At 29.3% G+C, this 11,901-nt stretch overlaps 1 protein-coding gene across 1 annotated transcript; it reads left to right on the top strand.

Moving 5' to 3' along the window:
* Positions 1–1,479: 1,479 nt before the first annotated feature.
* LOC105128088 (serine carboxypeptidase-like 31) lies at positions 1,480–5,813 on the top strand. The gene is made up of 10 exons (XM_011029605.1): positions 1,480–1,927; positions 3,391–3,498; positions 3,613–3,708; positions 3,817–3,909; positions 3,997–4,079; positions 4,174–4,461; positions 4,753–4,883; positions 5,090–5,185; positions 5,268–5,373; positions 5,541–5,813. Exons 1-10 carry the CDS (start codon positions 1,657–1,659, stop codon positions 5,685–5,687), a joined length of 1,419 nt encoding a protein of 472 aa, XP_011027907.1. The 5' UTR covers positions 1,480–1,656; the 3' UTR covers positions 5,688–5,813.
* The last annotated feature ends 6,088 nt before the right edge of the window (positions 5,814–11,901 follow it).

Below are 11,901 nucleotides of genomic sequence, written 5' to 3'. Positions count from 1 at the left end.
GGGGTCGTGTCGAGGTTGTTCAGGATGAGAACGAAGACACAAATGTGCAAGGTGAAGTTTTTCAAGTTAGTGAGGTGATTGAACTATATCGAGTTGCTCCTTCGATTACTACTATGGTAGATTATAAGAGGTCGTCGAACTGTAATATCATAACGAGCAAAATAGAGTGTTTTTATTCAAATGCTATTGGTATGACACGACTGACAGAGGAATCAGAGTTGATCCGCACTATGGTCTGGTCGAAATCAACTCAAAAGCTAGACTCCGCAACATAAACGATGTCTTTGTTCTCTCAAAGCAATGTCAACAAGTTTATTACACATATACCTTTCATTTAGAAAGGATCGATCAAGAGTGGATTGGTTTTCCGTTTTAAAAATGAAACCCTAGGGTCGTGTCGAGGTTGTTCAGGATGAGAACGAAGACACAAATGTGCAAGGTGAAGTTTTTCAAGTTAGTGAGGTGATTGAACTATATCGAGTTGCTCCTTCGATTGAATTGGAAGAAAATTTAAATTTTCGTATTTTCGATGATAATTTTGTTAATGTTGACGATAGGAGTTGAATTTTGTTTTCGATGATAGTTTAAACTATGAAGTAGACTTATGAATTGGCTTGGGGATCCAGTGGTGCTTGCCAAATTCTTTTGTTCACATGGGATTACTTGGTGACAGTAAGTTTTTAGCAGCAACGAACAATTTTATTGTTGTCTTATTATAATAACATGGTGTTTTAGAATAAAGATATATATTATAATGGTGTTTTCCATCTTATACTTCAGAGATTTACTAACTCTTTGGTCAAGAACTACAAAATAATAATTTCAGAGATTTACTCTTTGGTCAAGAACTACAAAATAATAATAATAATAATAATCTTACAATGGACAAATTAGATTTTTAAAAGTCTCAACTTCTATGATGGTATTTTTAAAATAATTTATATTGAGATTAAACGTTCTATTTTTTTTTTGTAGGTAACTAATGAATACTATATTGCGATTAGATTTTCTTTTATTGTCTAGGAGGTAAATTTTGATTATTATTTCAAGATAAAAAAAAAAGATAATAGAGACATATCTTTCAATTTTTTCGTGTTTTAAAAATATAAAAATTCACTAAAAACTACTACAAATTAAGATGTATTTATTTTCATCTCCCCCAAGAAATTTGTTTTTTTCTCTATCATTTTTTTTTTTACTTTATGACAATAACTACATGCAATTATAAAAGACAGAACATGAAAATAACTAAATGCTATCATAAAATACAGACAATCCACGCCAAGATTAGAAATTTTAAATTTTGGGTGTCATAAAATCTATATATTTTTTTTAACATGTACGAGAGGGAGATGATGGATGTAATTCTATCATGCCACCATGTAATCAACCCACCCGACATATGGAGGCTCCGTCAAACCATGTTCATGCAAGAACAAGTTGCCTAAAAGTCCATGTCAGATGCCTTTAAGGTTGCCATCATGGTAAAATCACCGTGTCACGGAGGACTGCTTGCTCTCCCAAATATCAGTTGTATAATATTTATCTCCTTCAAAATACCCTCCAATACTATAAATGGACATCCTTGCATTCTTGTAGTATCATCTCCTTTTTTCAGAAGCTATATCTCTCACTAAATTGTTCTTTATTTCCAATATGGATTTGGTACCCAAGGTGAAAGTTTTCTTTGCTTCGTTTCTTTTTGCTTTATCCTCTGTTGGGAGTATTAGACACTGGCATTTTGCCAGCCAGCCACTGGGATGTGAGCATCTTGTAACTAATTTGCCAGGCCAGCCAGATGTGAACTTCAAGCACTATGCTGGCTACCTTACAGTCAATGAACAGAATGGAAGGGCATTGTTTTACTGGTTCTATGAGGCCACAACTCATCCTGATGAAAAAGCTCTAGTCCTGTGGCTTAATGGAGGTAAGCATATAACCTAATATCATCATTAGACAGGCAGCTTCCATTTTTTCCTTGTGTTTTTTTGGCCAAAATGAAAATGACATATACCCCATGAATGGTTATGATGGAATGCCATTTAAGCTTGTTCTATCGGCTCGAAAAGAATAAAAAATAACTCCGGTGTCTAGCTATTGCTGCATCCTTTGTGATGCCTCATCCTGTCAGGATTTAGCTAGACTGAAATGCTAGGTATTGATCCGAAGTCAGAACAAAGGGAGTCCAAGGAAAAAGGTATTATGCAGATATCACTAAATTTTAGTCATCTTGTAATTATCTTCAAAGCCTAGATTGCTACCAATCTCTTGACCTAATCTACCCAACTATAATTTTATCAGTGTATTATAGTGGAAAAGCACATGTTCTTTAATGTTCTTTAAATATATTAACTTCTATACTAATGGAACTGGAAAAGCCCAGCTCCTTCACTGTATATGAAACAGGGAAGTAACTCTTTTTTTTTTAATATTTAATTTAATTAAAAAATCAAGAAAACCGAATAGTAAAAATTTTTTTGATTTTTTTAAATTTCATTTCATTTTATTTTTAATATTTGAGTCTTTCAATATTAGATTTAATTAAAAAAATAAATCCCAACTCCTTCATTGTTTTTATAAACAATGAAGGAGTTGCATTTTTTTTTTTAAATTCCATTTTCTAGTTTGTTTGTTTTTATTGAATCTTTTTGGATTTTCTTTTTTCTTTTCTTTTTAATTTATTTTGAATGGTTTTCATAATTGATTTTTATTTATTTTTTATAAGGTTATCTAACAAATATCATAATATTTAATTGGAGTTTAATTTTGTAAATATATATTTTTTATCATATTATTAATCTAACAAATATCATAATATTTAATTGGAGTTTAATTTTGTAAATATATATTTTTTATCATATTATTAATTAAAAATAATTAAAAAATAAAGTTTTTAAACCCAATAAAATCCATAATCTGGGTTATGAGTTTGATGGATTAAGCTGTAAAATCTAGGTTGATTTAATATATTATAATTTCAATATTAAAAAGATATCATCTCGATTTTTTTTAAAAAAATAAAACTATATTTTTTACTTATCATTAAATATTTTTTTTATCCTTCAAGTCAATTACATCATATTAAAATATTTTTCATAAATGTTAATTTTAATTTTAAATTAAATAAGAAATTGAATCTAAAGAATTTAAAATTAACTTTTTTGTTTAATTTTAATATCATTAAAAAAAAAAACTTGCCGCGGCCTTTACAATTTTTTCACATTTTTTTTTTATCCGAGCTTCGGCGTAGTATTATATAAATCCTCTTTCTTAGTATAACAAAGTGGGGGTTTCGTTCTTCTTCCTCTATCCACCTTATCCAAAGCAAGTTCTTTTCAAAAACTAGTTTCTATGTTCTCTAATGAGGTGACAAGATGCTCCATGTTTCAGGTCCTGGGTGCTCTTCTGTAGGATATGGAGCAACACAAGAGATTGGCCCTTTCATAGTGGACACTAATGGACATGGACTTAAATATAATCCTTACTCTTGGAATACAGGTGTGTGTGTGTGTATCTAATGAGGTCCCACAATCTTACAACATGCAAGTATATATGCGATTAATTAGAAAAAAATGATTTCAACCTTCTTTGTGTTAATGATGATGCATGCAGAGGCCAATATGCTATTCCTGGAATCTCCAGTTGGAGTTGGGTTTTCATATTCGAACACAACTAATGATTATCATATCATAGGGGATGAATTTACGGGTGAGTTTCAAGCTGATTCTCTTCCAGAGATTGTGTTATACATGAGTGCTTTGGACCATCTTGGTACCATCAGAAAATCCTGAGATTTCCTTTATACCTCTTTGTTAGCAAATGATTCCTATGCTTTCCTGCAAAAGTGGTTTCTCATGTTTCCATCATATAGAAAGCGGGCATTTTATATTGCAGGAGAGAGCTATGCAGGTATTTAACCTTGACAGCAATTAGTTTCCTGACTCACCCTGATTCATTTCTAATCTTACTGACAGTACTTTTAACATGTATTAACAGGAAAGTATGTTCCAGAGCTTGCTGAGCTTATAATTGACAAGAATAATGATCCTTCCCTTTACATCGACCTCAAGGCTATTCTAGTATGGTCTCATAACAAAAATTTATGCATGACTTCCATGTTTCTCGATAGTATTTGTTTAAGGAATTAGCCCCCTTCTTTTTGTTGACATATAGTTAGGAAATCCTGAAACAAGTGATGCTGAAGACTGGAGAGGTATGGTGGACTATGCTTGGAGTCATGCTGTCATATCAGATGAAACTCATAAGATAATCAGAGAAAGCTGCAACTTTGACAGTAATTACACGTGGAGCAATGGTGATTGTACCGAGTCTGTTGATGAATTAATCAAACAGTACAAGGAGATAGATATTTTCAGCCTCTACACCTCAGTTTGTATGGGTGATTCAGCAAGTTCAGATGACAGGTTTAAACAAATCATGTTTAGGCCCTCATCTAAGAAGGTAGATGATTTCAGAATTGCTAAATCTTGTTGATATTATTTCGGTGAAGTGGCAATATGACCTTGTTGAATTTTCGAAAGGACCTCACTTAAGCTGAGACTGATCATGAATTGTTTGTTTTGTTGGAGTATTCTGTTGATGAAATTTCTACACAAACTAGCTGTAGACGAGGCCTTTTTTTGACCTCTTCTTTTGATGTACTGTAATTTGAAGCTCATAGGTATTGATTGTCGGTTATTTTTTAAGCAAAGGGTAAAGTGATGATCTAACTGTCTAAATTATATTTATCAGATGCCAAGAATTATGGGTGGTTATGATCCATGCCGGGATGAATATGCGAAAGCTTTCTACAACAGACGAGAAGTTCAAAAGGCCCTCCATGTGAGTGATGGTCACGTGCTCAAGAACTGGAGCATCTGCAAGTAATTCGTTTTCTATCTATATGCTTCTCTATAATAGCTATAACAATATTCATTCTGTTTGTCAATGTTTTTAGTTTCATTTACACACGGGGTCAGGAAATTCCAATGGCTGCAAACTGAAATTTTTGTTAATCATGTGAAGTCCATGAAACATATATGCGTTTCATTCAAAACTGAAAAATATTGTGGCTACTTTCTGGATCCAGCAAGAAGATATTTGAGGAATGGCTGGACTCGAAGACATCAGTTCTTCCTATATACAAGAAGCTGATAGCAAGAGGACTTAAAATATGGGTCTACAGGTTTGAATCCCTGCACTGTGGCGATTGTAAATTAATGAAATATTCTTCATCAACCTCACATTATCTTTTTTGGATGGTTCAGTGGTGATACAGATGGAGGAGTTTCTGTGCTGTCTACAAGATACAGCTTAAGCTCTCTGGGACTGCAAATCACCAAGGCATGGAGGCCCTGGTACCACCAGAAGCAGGTATTACATAGTTTACAAACATGCAAAAACCTGAGCCAAATTAAATCAAATCTTATATCAGTTAGTCCTAAAGTAGATCAAACACTTCATTCAGATTGTTTTAAGAAAGAATTACTAACAGTATCATCAAGTTATCTCTGAAAACGAGGAATAATTCTTTGGATCAGGTGAGTGGTTGGTTCCAGGAATACGAGGGGCTAACATTTGCAACATTTAGAGGAGCTGGACATGCTGTGCCAATCTTCAAACCAAGCAACTCCCTCGCATTCTTCTCAGCCTTTCTTCTAGGAGAATCTCTTCCTTGTGAACGATAAATCAGTGGTGTAAAAGATCAAGACATCTTGTTCCTCAACGATTTTGCTTTTAGTATATTAGGGTGTCAATAAATATATATCTTACATCTAATAAAGGCTCCATTAGGGGGCAAGCTTTTAAAGAGACCATAACGCCTCTCTCCCCCCTTTTTTTTTTTTTTTTTTTTTGTGAAGTTGTGGTTTGATTGGTCTTTTTTAAATAAATAAATTTAGAATCCTAATTAACTAAAACTGTTATTTATTTATTATTATTCATGTCTTTTTTTCTTTTTTTTCTTTTCCAAGTCATTTTTCTTTTTCTATTTTATATTTGTCAATGATAACAAACATAATCTTATATTAATTCATTTTTTTCGAGATATTAAAAGTTTCATTTCCCAAAACTCCTTGTTATAGTTGGATTAGAATTATATTCCTTTACTAAAACAAAATTATAATATTTTTATAAAAACAATACTTAGTGATCTACGTACGGTCAAAAGTTAGTATTTGTCTTTGTTAACTAGGTATATATATAAGTATTAACAATTAATTTGGATAAATTCCATTTTAAAAAGGTTGGATACAAAATATGCATCCTAAAAAAAAATAATACAGATTTGAAGTGATTTAGTTTATCAAACCAAAAATAAAGGATCAAATATAATTAAAATTAGTACAACTACATTACTATTTTAGATTGCTTGTAATACTCACACATTCGTACATAATTTTATTTTCTTAAAAAATTGCATGCCATTTAACTGTTTTCCTCTCTTTTTACTCAAACAAATAATATTTTTTCAAAAAACATTATAGTTTTTAGGCATGCAGAATAATGGCCAAAACTTTTTGAATTCAAAGTAAGAAAGAGGGGAAATTGTTTAATTTTGATTAATATATTATACTTTCACACGCAAACCAATTGTTTTTAAAAAGTTCCTAATTTAAATATTGTGTAGTTAATGCCATTCATGGATGCGTGAAGTTGGTGGTCAAATATTCATTATCTAGTTGTTGGACTTGAGATTGCTATAAAACTTATATGTATTGATTCTATTAAAAATTTTAAAGGTGAAAAACTGGTTATGACTAATATATTTTATTTGAGATAAATTATATTGTGTGATTTAGATATAATTTAAAGATTTTGATGGGTTTCTAACAAATGATCTATTTATGAATCATGATAAAGATTTATTCTTATAAATAAATTTGATATTTTGAATTTATTATAAGATTATGTGCCCAAATAAATTCTTATAAAAAAAATGTCCATGTAGATGCTCTAACAATGTTTACTTATTTTGGAAGGCAAAAAGATTTTTCATAATTTGTATATTGTGATAAAAACTATTTTCAATTAAAATTGAAAAATATCTAAAATAATTTTGAGAATTTTTTGATCAACTTCTGATATTGAAATACTAGTTCTACTTGTAGGTCCAACATTTATACCAAAATGTTGACCGTTAATTCCATGAATTAAAACTTTAGGAGTTATTTAAATATTGACGAGGTTCTCATGAATTCTATAAACTTGTTATTAAATTCAAAATACTTGCAAATATTTATTTTTTGAATTTTGTATAAAAAAACTAAAACACACCATGTATTTTTTTTTAAGTTAGATGTATTTTTTTAAATTTTTTTTAAAGAAACTTAGCTATATGCAACACGTAAAAAAATATCAATATTGTTTTTTTTTTTTATAAGGCTATGGTTGGTGAGACTTTTTATTTTCTTGAAATAAAACTACCCATAACAGACCTAAGAGGTGTTTTTCAAATACCCTAAAAAAAAAGCCTTAACAAAAAAATGGCAAATTAAATAGGGTATAAATGATTGATCCGGTTTTAACTAGATTGGGTTGATCCAAAATAAACTAAAACAAGATCCAAACCAAAATAGATTGAACATAAGCCTTAACAAAAAAATGACAAATTAAATAGGGTATAAATGACTGATCCAGTTTTAACTAGATTGAGTTGATCCAAAATAAACTAAAACAAAGATCCAAACCAAAATAGATTGAACATAAAGAAAAACATAAAAAGTTAAAATTTCTAAAGGAAAACAGATCAAGCATAAAAACAAATGAAGAACAAGAAGAATATTCAAACAAAACCCAACAACATAGGTTTCAAGTTAGACCAAATCTGGTTAAAACAAGGGTACATACATGTTAAAAATCTTGCAAAGATTAATAATTTATAATCCAATTACTTCAATTTTCATTTAAACATCATAATTTTTTAAAAATAAGTTTCAGTTTAAAATTGAAACTCTAATATTAAAAGCCATTTAAAACATGTTATTGATAATAATAAACATTATATTATTGATTAATTATGCATAAAGAAAATTTCTCTTCAAAGAAATGGACAAAAAGTGATCCAAATGAAGGGGCTACAATAGATAATGTTCTTTTCAAGAACACGAAGAATACTACCTTAAATCCAGAAATAAAAAACCCAACAACCCAGCCACTGCCAAACTTAAAAATGAGCATTTTTTTTTGCCTCTAAAGCATGCTTTCTCCATTCTAACAAACCACATTATCAAAACAAAGTATAATTGAATAAAAAAACAACAAATCATTAAAAATCATACAAGAGATTTCAAACTTGAAAAATGCCAACTTAAAATAACCTATATATTTATATAATTTGGATTCAAAATATTCTTTTAAACCTTCAATAAGAACTAAACAAAACTTAGAAACCAAGAAACATGGATTAACCAACACAAAAAAAAAAAAATCAAAACATTGCTACCATATTTGACAGATTTCAAATAAAAATAAAGTATAAATTTAAGATATATGTCAATAATCATCATGTCAACACATTCAAAACATTGCATTTAAATAATAAAAAACAATCCAGTAGGTCTCATGAACTCTATTTCCAAAGCTCGCAAAAATATACTTTCCAAACTTAAAATATTTAAATAGAAATAGATTTTTATTGTTGCCTTCCTTTCTTCTTATCTCTAAACCCAACAAAAATAAACTAGATCCTTTTGAGCTCGTGAGCTTGATTTTGGTTCCTTTAAACTTTAACCAAATTTCTTTTTTCTTTTCTCCCTTTCCCCACTTTGCTCCTCTGACTATCTCTCTTTTTATAGGTTAATTTAGAGCTTCTGGATGAATTTGTTAGAATTTTTACAAACTAAAACTAAACTAGTTTTATCATAGGATAAATGATTTTGAATTTAGGTGCTTTTGTAATAAACTTAGAGGTCAAAATGAAGTGTTTCACCCTTTTACTCTTGATAGAAGTGTTCTCAACCTTCAATTAGAATATTTTAGGAGTTTTTAAGTATGAACACACAAAAATATTAGGTGGTTTTATGAAAATAAATATATGAGTTAAAAACTAATTGGGTTAGTCATTTTCATAATGAGTTAAAACTAATTGGGTTAGTCATTTTCATAACATTGCTAGAGAAACTTCAATGTCAAACTTGGTTTTGATTTATTTAATTGGAACCCCAATTGACTATCAATTTTTTTTTTTTACCCTTGATTTATCAATTTCAAATTTTGAAGCCTTGCTCGTCTTATAAGTTGGTTTAAAGACTTGTTTTTTTTCCTCATAATTATATATATTAAAGAAGTTATTGAATTAAAAATAATTTCATTAATTATTTAGTTTATAGAATTATTTTCATATATAACATTGATTTTAGTGATTTGATGCCAAGATACTTCTCTTACAAAGACATTGCAAAACAAAAATATAAAACCATCTAATTACATGTGAGCAACGTCCAGTGAAAGAAACGTAGTAAAAATAAGAGAGCAAGATGCCAATCAGCCAGTATTTTGTTCAGAATTCACATGGAACATGCAAAGTTGAAAATACATGAATTACTTGTCTCGTAATTTACCAACAGAACTTCCATGGCATTCTCTGGCTTTGGCTTAAATTTCTGATTTGATGTATCAAGTGGCTTGCATTTATGTTGGTTTGAATTGAATGCTCTTTGTACCACCACAGTGATACTACATCAAAGGCTCAATGAAATGGCTGGAGATAATTTAATTGTTCTTGTGGAAAATGTTTTTTTTAGTGTACACATGATCCAGACCAGTAAGTTGTTCAATTCCAAGAACCTCCTTTTACAGTCCACGTAGTGTAAGATTTCGTGCCTTGAATTTCCTTTCACGCGGCCATCCGGACAATGGTTGCCTGGTGTCGTTGTCGTGTGCTCGTTCGGTACTGTGATAGAGCTGATACAAAGCTCAAATTTGATGTCTTTTCAAAATCATAATTTTAGATGTAAACCATAGGTTTGAAACGCAATTCCAAACAGACAGACGTGAGCTCTCCTTCACATGTGTTGTTGTTCGGTAATAATATGCATATACATTGATTTAAGCACATAAAACCAATTAAATAAATACATCATGACTAGTGGATATACAAGTCTCATTGTTATATTACAATTATTGTCCCACAAATTTAAAGCTCAAATATTGTCAACACCAGCTTACATCATGCCTCATAAACTAACCAGTACTAGCAGAACAATAGCTGCTGAAACCTTGAACATCATCGATTTACATGCTATAAAGCTTTTTCATGACATTTGAAAAAACCTAAAAGCCATCAAGCTTTTACTATAGCATATCCTCAAGAAACTATGGATTAGAACAATGCTTTGATATCTATACTTTTATTAACAGAACTTACATAGTTGCTTTTAAAAATATTTTTATCTTTTCTCATGTTCACTCGCATTGATGAATTAATTGCAGGCAAATTAGTTTTTACAAATTTGTTTGCACAATGTAATGATTTTTTTACCCTCAAATTCAAAATGACATTTACCTATTACTTAAGAGTATTTTTAATGTTTCAAATTTAATCACACAATGAATTATTAAATTTATTCCTGGAAGGCGAAAAAAAAAAAAACAAGTGTGCAATGGTCTTCATGTATTTTTCTTTTGGTTTTTCAGATAATTATCGAAGTGAGAGAGTGACTATTGTGTTATATACCAATTATATAATATTATGCAACCCCTCAATTAGTTTTTTTCTTTAGATTTAGTCTCTAATTTTTTAATTAATATTTATTTTATTTAAAAAAAATTATAAAAAAATTTGTTTTCGATATCATCTCTATGATTTTTTTTATTTGTTAACTTTGATCATAAAAAAACTCAATGCAACCCTTCAATTAGTTTTTTCTCTAGATTTGATCTTTGATTTTTTTATTGGTATTTATTTTATAAGTAATAATTAAAAAAATTAAAATTTCTTTTCAATTTCATTCCCTGTGAATTTTTTCATATGTTAAAGTTAGTCCATATTCTTTTAATTTCTATTTATTTTATTTTAAATGGTTTATAGAATTTTTTTTTTCAATTTCTTCTTCGTTTTTTTCCTATCGAATTTCTTTCTTAAATTTTTTTATTATTTTTTTTACCTTTAAAATTATTTTAGTTTGATTTTATTTTATAATTTTATTGTTCAACATTAAATTTATCAGGTGTTGACCTTCTTGATAGAGTCCAGGTCTAGAGATTAACGAGTTTTGAAATTGAGATATTAATATGAGGTTAGAAGATTCGCTCGAGTTTATTTAATTTTTTAATATTATATTTTTTTAGTTTCAACATCCGATATTTTTTTTTCTTGTTTTTGATAGGATTTTTCATACTTTTTGAGAGTAACATGAGATGCCTTGGTTTTTTTTTTGTTTTTTGTTTTTTTATCTTTGCTAGATCTATCTCTTTTAATAAAAAAATTTCTAATTAAATTAAATTAATTTATTTTATTATTCAACATTAATTTAACATCATATATAACATTAAGGAGGATCTACAAATTGCAATCATTATTTTTTTATCTTAAAAAATATATTTAAAAATTTAAATTTCACTTTGACTTTTCATTCCAATTTCTTCAGTTTTATTCCAGATTTATACCTAATGGAACATAAATTCTTTTCCAAGAAGTCGTATAATATCCCCTATGCTTGATTTTCAAATTTGAATCCATTCTATACTGCATCATAACATAAAGAGATTAACTTCATATTACAAACATAGATATACAAGTATTATTGTTATATTACAATCGCAGTCTCGCAGTGTTGCAATACAAAGGAAATATACTGTAAACACCAACATGCTGTATGCAGACAACCATAGTGTACACACCAGCAAAACAATAGCTGCTGAAATCCTGGTCATCACCAGTACTTTGTGCTACATGACACC

This window comes from Populus euphratica, unplaced genomic scaffold, assembly GCF_000495115.2.
Source record: "Populus euphratica unplaced genomic scaffold, PopEup_1.0 scaffold15.1, whole genome shotgun sequence".
Lineage (NCBI taxonomy): Eukaryota > Viridiplantae > Streptophyta > Magnoliopsida > Malpighiales > Salicaceae > Populus > Populus euphratica.
The sequence above is the reverse complement of the archived record's forward strand: the minus strand, read 5'-3'. Positions and strand labels throughout refer to the sequence as shown.

Bases quoted from the DNA above. Each gene is read 5' to 3' on its own strand.
- LOC105128088 (XM_011029605.1), top strand. From the start codon at position 1,657: ATGGATTTGGTACCCAAGGTGAAAGTTTTCTTTGCTTCGTTTCTTTTT. The intron at 3,910-3,996 runs GTATTTAACCTT...ATGTATTAACAG, and splicing joins TGCAGGAGAGAGCTATGCAG to GAAAGTATGTTCCAGAGCTT. The intron at 5,186-5,267 runs GTTTGAATCCCT...TGGATGGTTCAG, and splicing joins CTTAAAATATGGGTCTACAG to TGGTGATACAGATGGAGGAG.